The 15,784-nt window shown below is 38.5% G+C and overlaps 1 protein-coding gene across 1 annotated transcript in view; it reads left to right on the forward strand.

Annotated features, from left to right (window-relative positions):
- The window catches only part of MAN2A1 (mannosidase alpha class 2A member 1), a 232,810-nt gene that overhangs the window by 196,026 nt on the left and 21,000 nt on the right, over positions 1-15,784 (forward strand). Inside the window, exons 18-19 of the mRNA XM_007529199.3 lie at positions 3,822-3,963; positions 10,217-10,350. Coding sequence (XP_007529261.1) covers positions 3,822-3,963; positions 10,217-10,350 — 276 coding nt within the window. The remainder of the gene's footprint in view (positions 1-3,821; positions 3,964-10,216; positions 10,351-15,784) is intronic.

Genomic DNA, 15,784 nt, shown 5'->3' on the forward strand with positions numbered 1-15,784 from the left:
CTCTCCACTATTCCAAGCTTTGGGTCCATGATTGCTCAACAATTTGTTTGGCTTTGTATGTTAACTCTCTTCAGCCACCAGGTTCCGGATGGCATCCTCAGGATGCTAGCCAGGCTTCCCTGGACTGAAGACCCCACCAATGTGTCCTGGAGCTCTGCTTCCCCAGAGACACACCCTACTAGGGAAAGAGAGAGGCAGACTGGGAGCATTGACCGACCAGTCAAGGCCCATGTTCAGCGGGGAAGCAATTACAGAAGCCAGACCTTCTACCTTCTGCAACCCACAACAACCCTGGGTCCATGCTCCCAAAGGGATAGAGAATGGGAAAGCTATCAGGGGAGGGGGTGAGATATGGAGATTGGGTGGTGGGAATTGTGTGGAGTTGTACCCCTCCTACCCTATGGTTTTGTTAATTTATCCTTTCTTAAATAAAAAAATTTAAAAAATTTCACCTCCTTGGAAAAGCTGAAACTATTGTTCGATTAGATAGTGAGTCCGGGTCAGGTCGAGCTGAGTGTGAGCTATTCTGTTTTGAGACTTTTTTTTCTTTTATTTCTGCTTATAAATATGGGTAGTTATGTATTCAATCAAAATTTCTACCAAGCAGTTTGAAATAGTAATGAGAAAATTGATTCATTTTTTTTGCATAATGTCAGTTCCCTAATTTAATAGAATTTTTTGATTGTTATCTAAGCTTCTGTATTCAGAGCATGTGTGTCTGACATTGTGCCTTTGAAATAATACCATTAAAAACATTAGCATGTTTTTGAGACACTAGTATTTTAGAAATTTCTGGTGGTGAATAGAAATGCTTTCACAACAAATGCTTTTACTTTGATTTTCAACTGGAATGAGTAGAAAGAATGGTGATAACTTTCTCTTCTACAGTTTTTATGCAGGAGTTGAATTTAAACCTTTACCAAAGCAAAAAGGAAAAAAAAATGCAATATACATTTTGAATTAACATGTTAATTCTACTACAGTTGTTTGATGTTTTAATGAAGCCCTAACTTTATGATGATTTATTTTCCTTGTATACAGGAAAAAAAAAAAGACTTTTCTTAAAATCTTACAGAAGCAATTATTTTTGTGTGTGGGTGTATACATGAATGGAAAAAATGAATACAAATGTGAATTTCCTTTTCAAGGATTGAACATTTAAACAGAGAATTATTATTTTTAAATGTATAGTCTAAATATTTCTGCTTTTAAAATAGGCTAAATTGTGAACTTTGGAAAGAATGGTAGAGCAGAAATAGAAATTTAGGCCCCCCGGTAAGGATTCAGGGAGGCAGCAAGATAGTCACGACATTTTTAAATGTCTTTTTATAAGTATTATTGAATGGGAGGAAATTATTTTATAAGTATTATTGGAATGGGAAGATCAAGATTGGAAAGGAGCAATAGAAATTTCTTTCAAGCTAAATTTTCTTTCTACTTTTTTCACTAATTTATTAATTTCCTTGGTTGTTATATAAGCTGCCACAAAATAGGTGACTTGGAACAACAGAAATTTACTCTTCCACAGTTTTGGACAATAGACTTTGAAATCAAATTGTAGTCAAGGCCATGCTTCCTCCATAGTGTGGAAACATCCTTGGCACTCCTTGACTTATAGAAATATCACTCTTGGGAGTCCGGCGGTGGCGCAGTGGGTTAAGCGCACGTGGCGCAAATCGCCAGGACCTGCATAAGGATCCCAGTTCGAGCCCCCGGCTCCCCACCTGCAGGGGAGTCACTTCACAAGCGGTGAAGCAGGTCTGCAGGTGTCTGTCTTTCTCTCCTCCTCTCTGTCTTAACCTCCTCTCTCCATTTCTCTCTGTCCTATCCAACAACAATGACATTAATAACCACAACAATGTTAAACAACAAGGGCAACAAAAAGGAAAATAAATAACTAAATAAATTAATTAAAAAACTTAAAAAAAAAAAAAAAGAAATATTCTTCTCTCTCTCCAGTGTCACTTGGCATTCTTTTTGAATCTCTGTATGTTCTTGTGTTCAGATTCCCCTCTTCTTAAAAGGACACCAAGTAATGGATCAGAGCCCACCTTCATTCCAGCACTATCATCTATGTAGTGACACCTCCTCCATCAAGATAAAATCATACTCACTGCCTGATTTATCAGTGAAGGGGACACTACTCAGTTTTGTGAGAAAGTTTTAGGGCATACTACAAGGTTGTTGTGAATGTTAAGAATTTTATGTGTAGGGAGTCGGGCTGTAGTACAGCGGGCTAAGCGCAGGTGGCGCAAAGCACAAGGACCGGCATAAGGATTCCGGTTCGAACCCTGGGAGTTGCTTCACAGGCGGTGAAGCAGGTCTGCAGGTGTCTATCTTTCTCTCCTCCTCTCTGTCTTCCCCTCCCTCTCTCCATTTCTCTCTGTCCTATCCAACAACAACAACAACAACAATAATAACTACAACAATAAAACAACAAGGGCAACAAAAGGGAAAAAATAAATAAAATAAATAAATAAAATTAAAAAAAAAAGAATTTTATGTGTAGGGCCAAAACGATAGCTCACTGGGTAGGGCACATACAATCCATGTAAGAACCCTTGCACCACATTAGAAGTACTATAGTACCAGGGGGAGCTCTAATGCTATGGTCTCTCACTACTTCCTTCACTGCTCCATCTGAATGAATGCCAGGAATGCTGAAATTGTAGGCTTGTGAAGCTCTAGCTCTGTCAAAAAAAAAAAAAGTTTTTAATAGTGGCCTGTGTTAATAATAGACACTCAAAAAATGGCCACTGCTATAGTAACTTCCTACTTGTCCTTTTCTTGAATTTCAAGTAAAACTGTTATCAGTTTATAAAAATGGGACGTTTTTAAATAATATTTTCCCTCCCTACTGTTTTAGGGGCTTAATGGTTTACAGTACAGTTGTTGAAACATATGTACAGCCTCTCATCTCCCAATAATAAATGTCTATAATACACTCTTCCCCCAGCCTAGATCCTCCCCACCGCCATATATCAGAATTCCAGAGTGCCCACCATCTCACCCTTTTCTCTCCTTTCCCAGAGTCCTTTGCTTTGTTGCAGTAATGCTGCACCCAGTCCAGGTTTCACATTATGCTTTCCCTTGCACTTTTATGTCATGTGAACAAGATTCCTGATAAAAGAGTCTCTGTGTAATGTCTCCAGAGGGTTGAGTGAATCTCCTTGGCCTAACCTAGGCTACGCTGTCAGTATCTTCCAAATACTAAAACTAGAGCTTTATTTTATGCATTCCCTTACTAGATCAAGAAAAATTGACATTTGAAACTTTCTACGTTGAAACTAAACAGGAAGAGTAAGCACTGAGTAATTTTTAAATATAAATATGCATTCAGTTATTATAATGTAGTATATTAGAGGATTTGGTGGGGAGATCTGTGGTATTTATTAAAATGATTCAAGAATTATAAGAGATATTTCTTGAAAGGGGATAGAGAGCTAATGCTTAGCATTCATTACAAAAGCAGTATGCTAGATTTAGATGAGAAATGAATACTTAATACCTTTATAATTTGTTTTATGGAAATACTGGAGACCTGAAGACTTTTTTTGAAGGATTTTTATTCTGAATTTAAATAAGAATGTCTATTCTGAAAATATGGACAAGTTCTAACTTTCTCACTTTAGATGTTATTTTCTAATATCCTCATGACTTGGCTTCATATTATTCTGAATGTTTTATTTTTTTAAATGAGTGCTTTCCTTGAACAAGAAAGGGAGCTTTGAAAGAAAAGTTATCTGTAGCCAGGTTTCATTTGTAAAAGTGCATATGTAAATATTAGTGATTTATCTTAAGAGAATTTTGTGGTCTTCTAGATTCAACCCAGGATGACGCTGAGCAAATTGCCTCTTCAAGCAAATGTCTATCCAATGACCACAATGGCCTACATTCAGGATTCTGAGCACCGCTTGACTCTTCTCTCTGCTCAGTCTCTAGGTGTATCAAGTTTGAAAAGTGGTATGTATTGTTCATACTGTTTTTTGTTCATAGAATCTCCAAGCATTTGTGTATTTGTGTTATTGTTACTATTTTTATTAGTGATTTAATAATGAATGACAGTATCTTCCAAATACTACTGTTGGATAAAATGGGTACAATTCCATACCAACACCGGAGTTCCATATCCATTCCCCCCTGCCCCCCAGCCACCCCACCTCCCCAATTGGAAACTTCCCTATTCTTTATCCCTCTAGGAGTATGGACCAAAGATCTTTATGGGGTGCAGAAGGTGAGAGATCTGGCTTCTGTAATTGCTTCTCCACAAGACATGGGCATTGACAGTTCAATCCATACCCCAAGCCTGTTTCTGTCTTTCCCTAGTGGGATAGGTCTCTGGGGAGGTGGGGTTCCAGGACACATTGGTGAGGTCGTCTGCCCAGGAAAGTCGGGTTGGCAGTTGCATCTGTGCATTTTTTGTTGTTCTTATGATACTATAGCATCTCCAATCACTAATGTCACCTCTTGAGAACCAGACTATTAGTTAACTTGGGCATTTGTGAGAACAATGTCAAATAATGTTCAGATGAAGAAGATGGAGATTGGGTGGGGGTAGATTGTATAATGGTTACGCAAAGAGACTCTCATTCCTGAGGCTCTGAAGTCCCAGGTTTAATCCCCCGCACCACCATAAGCTAGAGCTAAGCAGTGCTCTGGTGTTTCTTGCTGTCTCTCTCTCTCTCTCTCTTTGGATCTCTCTCAAAAATAAAATAAATAAAATACTTTTTTAAAAAATGGAGATCTGAAAGTTCACTTCAAGAGTGTTTTTAAAGATAAGGTGCCTCTCTTGGTAGCCAACTGTGGAAGTCTCTGTCATTGTCATGATTAAACATACATGGAAACATAACTGAAAGTTTAGATAGTCTGCCTAAATTTTCAAAGCTTAGGTCCTTCCCTAAATCACTGTCATTCTAGAAGAATAGGAGTAGAGATAATACAGATATGGGGATAAAAAGTGAGAGATAAGACTTTAAAGATTCTGAAGGGCTGGACAGTGACAAGCCTGTAAAGCACACACATCATCGTGCACAAGGGCCCAGGTTCAAGCCCCTGGTATCTACCTGCAGGAAGTGGCAGGGGTTGGGGACTGGACTTCACAGTCTCCCCCTTTCCTTTCAATTTCTCTCTGTCTCTGAAAAAGAAAAATGAAAGGGGAAAAGAAGGTTGCAGTAGTGCTGAATTCGTCTTGCAGGCACTGAGTACCAGTGATAACCTTAGTGGCAATAAAATAAATAAATAAATAAATAAATAAATAAAATTAGGAATTCTGAAAAAGAAAATGTATATTAGACCTTGATTTTGAAAAGCTTTCTTTTGGCAGTATTTATCCTTTACAACATAAAGTTTTAATTAGCATTTACTTATCATCAAATACTCTTCTTTCATTATATATTAAGAGTTACTGTGATTTCTCCCCCCCTACCCCCATCTCTGGGACTTCACTGTACCAAGATCTATTTTTTCAAATAGAGAGAGAGAGCCAGGGTGGTGGGGGTGGGGAGGAGATACAGCACTGAAGCTTTCTTCAGTGTGGTGGGCACTGGGCTGGAATCTTGGTCACCTAAATGCCAGAGTCATAACCATGTGAGCTATTTTTTAGGCTCCTATGACAACTACCTTAAGATTATAAGAAAAGTAGCCAGGGAGATAACTCCCTGGTGAATGACTTGCATGTGTGAGGCCTATGGATCTATTCCCAACATTGCATGTCCTAGAATGGTACCCTGATCTGTCAGAAAGTAAATAATGATTTTTTTTAATCTAGGTATATAACAAATGGACACAGATATCTGGTGTATCTTATAGCATAAACCCATTTTGATATGGGTTATATTCATAATTCTGTACTTTAACACACTCATTTCTCTCTGTTATCTCACGTTAAATCAGGCTTTACAGACATAAGCATAGTTATGATAATAATGGCCTTATATCAGAGTTTCACCAGGGAGTGCAGGGAGAAGCAGGCCTTCAGCAAACTGGAAATCACACTTCCAATTGCAGACCTATTCCTCAATGTCCTTTGTCATCATAGTGTGGGAAAGGAATCAACAGTGTGACATTATTCAGATTTTTAAAAGAGAGCTTAAAAGAATGTAATATTATATAAAATATCCCACTCTGTGAATGGTGCCTTTTTTTAAAAATCACTTTATTGGAGTTAATGATTTACAGTATAGTTGTTAACATATAGGTACAATTTCTTATCTCCCCATGATAGACATTTGCAAAACACTCTCACTCCCCATTTTAGTCCCTTTTTCACCATCAGAACCTCAATACACCCTCAGTCATGCCCTTTCCTTCTTTCCCCAGGGTCCTTTCCGTTGGTGCAATTCACTATACCCAGTCCAAGTTTCACTTTATGTTTTCCTTTTCTTGGTTCTTAAGTTCCCCCTGTAACATCTATATACTACTCAGCTGTTAAAAATGATGATGCCATCTCCGTTGTCTCATCTTAGATGGAACTTGAAGGAATCTTGTTAAGTGAAATAAGCCAAAAGGAGAAAGTCATAATTTCTTTAAAATCAATATAAGCAGACCAGAAAAAAGTGGATGGCTTACCTTTCAGAGAGCTCACATTACCATGCGAAAGGACTCCAGTTTAAGACCTAGATCATCACATAGAATTACTTAGAAGGTTGTTTAAGTGTTGTTCTCTTTTTCTTTCTCTCCCTTTCTGTCTCTGTCTCTTAGAGGTGGGGGGGGGGCAGTACGAAATATGGCCATTGAGAGCCATGGAGTTCTGTACACGCTGAATTCCAGCCATAATGCTCATGGCAAGAAAAATTCAAAATATCCTTGTGCCTGATGCAACATTGTGACACCTTTTTTTTTTAATTGAGGAAATGTTAAGAGTATAGTTGCACAACTCTTTTTTATTATTTATTTATAAAAAGGAAACATTGACAAAACCATAGGATAAGAGGGGTTCAGCTTCGCACAATTCCCACCACCAGACCTGTATACCAACCCCTCCCCTGGTAGCTTTCCTACTCTTTAACTCTGGGAGTATGGGCACAAGATCATTGTGGGATGCAGAAGGTGGAAGGTCTGGCTTCTGTAATTGCTTCCCCGCTGAGCATGGGTGTTGACAGGTCGATCCATATTCCCATCCTGTCTCCCTCTTTCCCTAGTTGGGAAGGGCTCTGGGGAAGCGGAGCTCCAAGGCATATTGGTGGGGTTGTCTGTCCAGGGAAGTCTGGTCACATCCTGCTAGCATCTGGAACCTGGTGGCTGAAAAGAGAGTTAATATACAAAGCCAAATAAACTGTTGGACAATTATGGACCTAAAGACTGGAATAGTGCAGATGAAGAGTTGTGGGGGGTTCTCCATTTTGTAGATAGCAAGTAGGCATATTTTAGTTATATTTCAAAGGGCCTGTGGCTATACGTGGTTTTTTGTTTGTTTGTTTTGTTTTGTTTGTTTTTGCCTGAGCCTGAAATCTAATATGCAGGTGAATCCTAATTATTGTCTGGGGAAATGATGTCATGGCTGGGAAAAGGACCAGAAAACTGGATCAGGGAAGAAAGTAGCTCCCTAATATGGGAAAGGGGTATAAATATTACTGTAAACCCCATCAATTTGTTGTGATCTGGGGCCCATAATTAGCTTAGGAGCGTGTGTGACCTCTACATCCCTCTAGATCTGAGCTCACATTCTGTGGTCATGAGTAGGAACATTTCATGCTGCCCCAGTATTGACCCATCTTCCTCGGGTGTAGCTTAGAGTATGTTGTCCATCCTCCCTTCAGAGGATGGAACGTTCTCTACCATTGTTGATCCAAGTTGAGGGCAAGGTCCTATGGGGGCCCACAAAGGGGTCTTATTGTGTTGTTCCTGCTAGAAATGACCGTAAACAATGGAGAGAGGGTCTTATCAAGTCTGTTTGGGAGACCCAGGACTCCCCAATTAGGGGCCCCAGCTGGTGGAATGGCCTGATAGTGACTAAAGAGTCATCGTTAAAGTATACCAGTCTCTTGCCCTTATTCAGCTTTAGTTGCACAACTCTAACAAATAATGTCAGCGTGCCTCACTGCCACCAAAGTGCGGGTCACCCTCTTTCCACCCTCTTTTCTCCTTCCTCCCCACTCCTCTTAGTAACTTCACATCTCCAGTTGTAGACTGAGGGTTTATTTCTAGTTGACAGTTCGTCTAGTATTTATCTTTCTCTGATTTGTTTCACTTAACCCTACTTTCCTCCAGTTTCAGTAAAAAAAAAATATATGATATTGTAGTGTGAAAGACAAGAGATTGATCTTTTCTTGTAACTGAGTAGGATTCAGTTGTGTATGATACTGTATCTCTTTTGCAAGCACCTATCATTAGAGAAACCTTTTTTTTTAAATCCTAAAATTTGAAAAGTTGGTTCTAAAACAGAATTAGGCATTAGGAGTCAAGCAGTCATGAAACAAACAACATTTCTCATATTATTGAATAATTTAATTGAGCCCTGGGAAAGAAAGCTCCTCTGACCTTGCTATACACTCCCAAACAAATGCAGTTTTGGGAAATTACTGAGTGTCACATCATATATGCACTATCATTTGGAAGCAGGTGAATAATTAGAAGTTGCTAAGAAATTAGTTTACTAATTTTTGTGTGAAGTGATCAAAATGTAGATACATGTGGGGACATTCAGTTCCAGTGCCTGAAGAGTTCTATAAAGTCATCATCTAAAATATGGAAGTAGCAGCAACAAGAGTTCTAGTCATTGTTGATAATTTCTTGACCAAATACCAGAAACTATGAGAAAGAAATTAGGCTATTTAAGAGTAAAAGCTGTTTTAAAAAATCTTTTTATGTATTACCCTTTAATGTGACTTGATCACTAGAAATATAAATGACTACTTGGGTGCATACATAAATACACATTTTTAAGTATATATAGCTTTAGTTTTAGTATGTTTTAAAATATAAATATGGGGAGTTGGGTGGTAGTGCAGCTGCTTAAGCGCACATGGCACAAAGCGCAAGAACCAGCATAAGGATCCTGGTTCATGAAGCCGGTCTGCAGGTGTCTATCTTTCTTTCCCCCTCTGTTTTCCCCTCTCTCCACTTCTCTCTGTCATATCCAACAACAACGACATCAATAACAACAATAACTACAGCAATACAACAAGGGCAACAAAAAGGAATAAATAAATAAATATATTTATGTTAGTCTACTATCCCCTATCTAACTGTGTAAAGTAGAAGAAATGTGGAATTGTTGCAGAGCAAAAAGGCCTTTTTGACCTAGAGGCTGATTTCACTAATATAATATTCAGGGGGAAAGGTTGTACATATGTGCTGAGTGCTCAAGTCCTAGATCTTCTTCAGAAACTCATCACTTTTCTAATAATGTCTAGTTTTATTTCAAATATCTTTACATTGTACCTATCTGAATTTGTCTTCAAACTTGATGCATTTCCTAATGAATCTCATAAAAAGTCTAAAACTCTAAATGTACTTAGTAAGTGAAAATTTTGGAGGACTTTGTTCTGTATATAAAATTATTTTTAAATTTTACTTCAATTCTGATATGTCTGTTTTCTCATTTTCTAATCAAGATTTTACTCGAGATTAGTAGAGAACAACAAAAATATAGTCCCTTCTTATTAATTTATACTGGCTGATTTGAGCAGTTATCAAAAGAAAGTTCGTGGGGGTTGGGCGGTGGCACAGCGGGGTAAGCGCACGTGGCGCAAAGTGCAAGGACCGGCGTAAGGATCCCAGTTAGAGCCCGGGGCTCCCCACCTGCAGGGGAGTCATTTCACAGGCGGTGAAGCAGGTCTGCAGGATCCTGGTTCGATAGGACACCCTGGCTCCCCACCTGCAGGGATGTCACTTCACAAGCGGTTAAGCCGGTCTGCAGGTGTCTATCTTTCTCTCCCCCTCCCTGTTTTCCCCTCCTCTCTCCATTTCTCTCTGTCCTATCCAACAACGAACAATATCAACAATGGCAATAATAGTAACCACAACGAGGCTACAACAACAAGGGCAACAAAAGGGGGGAAAAATGGCCTCCAGGAGCGGTGGATTCATGGTGTAGGCACAGAGCCCAGCAATAACCCTGGAGGGAAAAAAAAAGAAAAAAAAAAAGTCCGTGGTGCTATGGATTTTATAGAATCTGTCTCCTTAATAGAGGATAAACTTGAATGTACCTTACACTTGAGTGACCCTCAGTGTATATTTATATGAAATAACTTTGGCCACCTTGTTTGTTTGTTAGGTCAGATTGAAGTTATCATGGACCGAAGACTCATGCAAGATGATAATCGTGGCCTTGACCAAGGAGTCCTTGATAACAAGATTACAGCTAGTTTATTTCGAATACTACTAGAGAAAAGAAGCTCTGTGGATATGGTAAGGAAAAAAGCAAAAATGATAATTTGCATGTTCTGATGTTGGTTCTTTGCCAGTCAAAAACTGAAATTATGGCTTTATTCTTTTTTATATGTACACTTTCAAATATTGGCATATCCTTTTTTCTAACCTTTTTTTAAATTAATGATTTAATATTTATTTACAAAATTACATGTCAACAAGGATGCAATTTCATGCCGTACCCACCACCAGAGTTCTGAATCCCCAGTCCCTCCATTGCTAGCCACAGCATTTCTCCCAAAGTTGCACACGTGAGTTAACCATCATCTCTACAACTATCTATCTACATTTGTACATAATTACCACTTTTTTCTTCCAGGTCTAGTCTTCTCTTCCCCTCCAACCCACTCATGACCCTATTACTATATCCAAATGTCCCTTCCTTTTTCCTCCTCTCTCTGTATCCTGATGGAGCTGGAGTTCAGAGTCCTCCTATCGTAGATATTGGTGGTATAGTGGTGAGCATAGCTGCCTCCCAGAGTCTTCCTATCTATTCCTCCTATCCTTATACTTCTCCCTCATTTTTTGATTCATTTTGAGTATGGATCAAAATTGTTTTGATGGTACAGAATGTGGGAGTTCTGGCTTCTGTAATTGTTTTTCCGCTGGACATGAGCCTTGGCAAGTTGATCTATACCTCCAAATATTGGTGTATCTTTGTCACCTATATTCACAGAGGACTCAGTTACAAATTGCATATAAGATTTGCATATAGGTCATTTTTATTTTTGGCTTGTATATTAGAGTTAGGGAATAATGTTAAAGATTCATTTGGGGTGACATTTCTTGAAATTATTTGAATGAACAAAATTATATTATTGAGCTAAATGTGAGTCTAAAATAGGAGTTTTAAAACAGATTTAAGAGATTAAAGTTTGATTATAAGACATATTTTGAAGTCATACTTATTATAGTTTTAGATTCATCAATTGAAAAATGGGTTTATTCAGTTGTTAGTCCTTATAGCGAAACTAGCATTTTGTGTTAAACCAATCTGTCAAAAACCAAACTGGACATGAGTGAGTTGTCTCTTCACTGTCACCACTTTTGCCCTCTGAGTTTTCTGTAATTATTGTGTCCCTTCCTCAGATGGTCCTCCTTGAGGTCCTTGTTCTCATATTCTATTCTCCCTTTTTCTGACCATTTCAAGTCTGTTCTGCTCTTTGCAGTCAGTGACTTCATTTCCACATTATGGAGAAAAGAACAGTTCACAGGGCTCTCTGTTACAAATACGAAACACCTACTCCCACTTCTCCTTTCTTCCTTTTACAATAGACACTTTTACCTTCCTTTCATCTTAGACCAGCCCTTCCACTTATCTCTAGGACTTAAACTACTCACTCTCTTCAGAATGCTGTTATATCCACCCTCTCTCTCCTGTACCTCAAATCCAATGCTTTCCTAAAAACACCCTTTCTGTTGGCTTTTTTTTTTTTTTTGGTCAGTATTAGCTTTTATTTTACAAGAATCAAGAGCAATAGATGCAGTGCAGCACCTTGTTCACCATCACTAATAAATCCATCTTGCTTTCCCATGAACGTTTATTCAGCTTCTTTCCTAGCTGGTAAGCTGTGTCACTTGTTTTCATTTCCTGAAAGCAAGGGTCATATATTAGTCTGGGGTGCGTATTGCAGACCATGTTCATATACAATGATAGGTAAGTAACCTCAGAGAAAAATGCAATGGTTTGGGGGACCGGGTGGTAGCACAGCAAGTTAAGCGCACATGGTGCAGAGCATGAGGACCGGCATAAGGATCCCGGTTCAAGCCCTTGGCTCCCCACCTACAGGGTGTCACTTCATGGGTGGTGAAGCAGATCTGCAGGTGTCTTTCTCATCCCCTCTCTGACTTTCTGTCCTCTCTCAATTTCTTTCTGTCCTATCCAACAACTACTACAGCAATAATAATAATAATAACAATAAACAACAAGGGCAACAAAAGGGGAAAAAAATGGCCTCCAGGAGCAGTTGGTTCATAGTCCAGGCACCAAGTCCCAGCAGTAACCCTGGAGGCAAAAAAAAAAAAAAAAGAAAGAAAGAAAAATGGAACATTTTACTCATTTGGCAGAATCAATACACCACTGGTTTCTGTTGGCTTTTAAATACTTTCCATTTTCTCCCACTAAATATAAAAGCAGAAAATAGCTTTCATTTCCATTTGCCATTCCACTACTATTCCGTCTCCCTTCTTTACCGAGCCAGAGTTTATGAGATGAGTTAATTTCCTCACTTCCCTCTAGTGCTCAGGCATTTCAACCTGGCTTTAACCTCCAACATATATTCTAGCCAGTGTCACTAGGTCCAGTGGCTAGTTTTCATAATCATCTTGCTTCACCATTCATTCTTTGGCATAATACTTAGCATTGTCACTTATTACAGCAGTACCTAGGTGCAAGGCTTCCAGGATGTCACCTTTACTTGGATTTTCCTCAGCCTCTCAGACAGTTGTTTTTCTCTGTGTGACAATTCTTTATTCAGCCATTAAATCTCAGAGCCCTTAATACCTCTTTTTCTCATGTTACACATTCTCCCTTTGCAATCTCTTCAAGTCACAACCCACCTCTAACTTCCTTACCTATTTATCTGATTCCTACCTCATATTCTTTCCTATGTTTCTAAAAGCAGCTCAATCTGAGCATAATCCAAAATCACCTTTATTATCTCCCAAACTCCCAAAGCTGGACCACTTCCCTTTTTGTAACTAGTACCCTTTTCCATTCAGTGCCAGACACCTAGAAGTTACCTCTGACAGACTCTTCTCCATCACTGGCCCTTTCTCACAGCAGTAAGCCTAAATATTCCAGTTCTGTGAACTTGTTTACTTTTTGCCCAGTATATTCAACTAAGTATTTCCTGGGGCTAGCCTACATGGCATCATAGTCACCTACTGTTATGTTCATCCTGTTCTTTGTTTTGTTTTCAGACTATTTGTCTGCTCTGGTTTATGGTGCTGGGAATTAAACTTGGGACTTCAGAGTTCCAAGCATGAATGTCTTTTGTGTTAATAATTTATTCTTTAAACTTTATGTATTTTATTTACTAGGACAGAGAAAAATTTAGAGGGACGAGGGTGATAGGGAGAGAGGGAGACACCTGCAGACCTGCTTCACTGCTTGTGAAACTGTCCCCCTGCAAGTGGGAACCAGGGGCTTGAACCCAGATCTCTGAGCACTATAATGTGCACTTAACCAGGTGTGCCACCCCCCTGTCCCTACATAACCATTATTCTGTATCACCCTCATCCCCTTCCTTCTTCCTCCTCCTTTTTCTTCCACATTTGTTCTTAACCCAATACACAGGGTATTTAGGTTTTGTTGTTTCTTAACTAAATTTACCCTCACTGCTCCCTGCTTAGTAACCCTCTTATGTATAATTAATGCTCAGAATATAAAAATTAACATTCTTATCATGACCTACAAAGTCCTCTAGATGGTAGCCTTGCCTGTCCTCCACGCTCATCTAGCATGACTCAGATTATTTCTTCTCTGGGTCCACCACTTTACTTTCAGTCCCAGATACTTTCCATGTAGTCCATATCCACAGTACCTTGGCACATGTGCCTTAATTCTCTCTGCTCTGAGAACTGTTGGTTGTAGTAGTAGAATTCAGTGCTCACTGTGTCAGCTGCTCCAGCTTGACCAAGTCATACCTCCCTCTCGCCTGCCCCATCAGAATTGTGCATTTCTTAATGTATCTGTGTAATTATTTGAAAATTGTCTTTCCCTCCTTTAAACCTTCAACTCTCTGATAAGAAAGTGTTATAGCTTTCTCTATTGCTCTGGAAGAGGATGCACCCAGAGTATGTTTGAATGAATACATAAATGAATGGGCTGTCATAGCTCTTTGCACCACTGTATTTATTATGTTAGTCCCACTGCCTTGCTTTTCATCATATGCATTTTCTATTCCCTCTGCCAGATTCCAAAGACTTGTCTACTTCATTTTCTTGCATCCACAGGGACTGCTAGCTTTTGTTGTCTAAATATTTAAAATCTGTAACCTTGTTTGCTTTAGTTCATCCTGCCAATAAAGTAATAGCTGAGTGAATAAAAAGGCAACAGTTAGTTATCGCAAAAAAATTCTTTTTAGGGAAAATATATATATCAACAAAAAGGCATTTAAATTTTTTAGATATCAGGATTTATACCAGTTCTTTGTACTCATAGTTTAAATCAATTTCTGTCAATATATCATAGTTTTAGGTCTAACACTATATAAAAATTATTGAGGTAGCATGTTCTTTTTTTTGGTCCTTCTGTAATGTTTCTTTTTTTTATGATTTTCCTGTATATGTAGACAGTAATTCACAAAATTTCTGTTAACTATGGTAATAAAATTTTTATGAGAGATCTGTAAAGCTTTCACTTAGAAGTTAAATAATTCATTTACTCCTATTCAGAACTCCTTACATAGTAATTGATTTAAATTTGATTCAATGGTTTTATAATCCTATGTTGGTTAAATTTTTTCCTTTGCTCAACTATAGATTCTTGGGTTTAAATCAATAGTTTCTTTTAAATAAAAATACACTAGAGAAGAGAATAGACATTTTAATGTCTAATGACATTGATTTAAAAGATTTGATGAGGGAGTCGGGCTGTAGCACAGCGGGTTAAGCGCAGGTGGCGCAAAGCACAAGGACCGGCATAAGGATCCCGGTTCGAACACCCGGCTCCCCACCTGCAGGGGAGTCGCTTCACAGGCGGTGAAGCAGGTCTGCAGGTGTCTATCTTTCTCTTCCCCTCTCTGTCTTCCCCTCCTCTCTCCATTTCTCTCTGTCCTATCCAACAACGACAACAACAATAATAACTACAACAATAAAACAACAAGGGCAGCAAAAGGGAATAAATAAAATAAATATTTTTTAAAAAATAAATAAATAAAAAATAAAAAAAATAAAAAAAAAATAAAAGATTTGATGAAGAAATCATTTAAATTTTATAGAAAGTGTTTATAATTCCAACGAAGACTCTAATGTCTAAAGTATCAATGGTAGTAACTGAAGTAGGATGACTCTGAACAGTAAAACTTTTTAGTGGGAAATTTTGAGCCTCATAGCAACAATCCTTGATGGATACTATGAAGTTAAGCCTGTTCTGTAAGTGTTTTTGCAGAGAGGCAAAGAGAGCAAGGACATGGAGACACTCAGTGAAGGACTGTGAAGACAGACCTTTACCCATGGTAGAAATACTTTAGGACCAAAAGAAGTGGAAGACAGGACTTTTCTCTTTGACATTGAATGCATTAGTGTTTTTTTCTTTGGCCCACCCTCTTCTGGAAGCTGGTATAGACAAGGAGACAATGCAGTAGCAATTAACCCTTCTAGAAATACTCAGATGTTACAGTTATGTTATTTTAACCTCTATCAAATTTTTACACATAAGGAGATTAGATTGGGAATGACCAGATGCTTA

This window comes from Erinaceus europaeus, chromosome 11 (genome assembly GCF_950295315.1).
Source record: "Erinaceus europaeus chromosome 11, mEriEur2.1, whole genome shotgun sequence".
NCBI lineage: Eukaryota > Metazoa > Chordata > Mammalia > Eulipotyphla > Erinaceidae > Erinaceus > Erinaceus europaeus.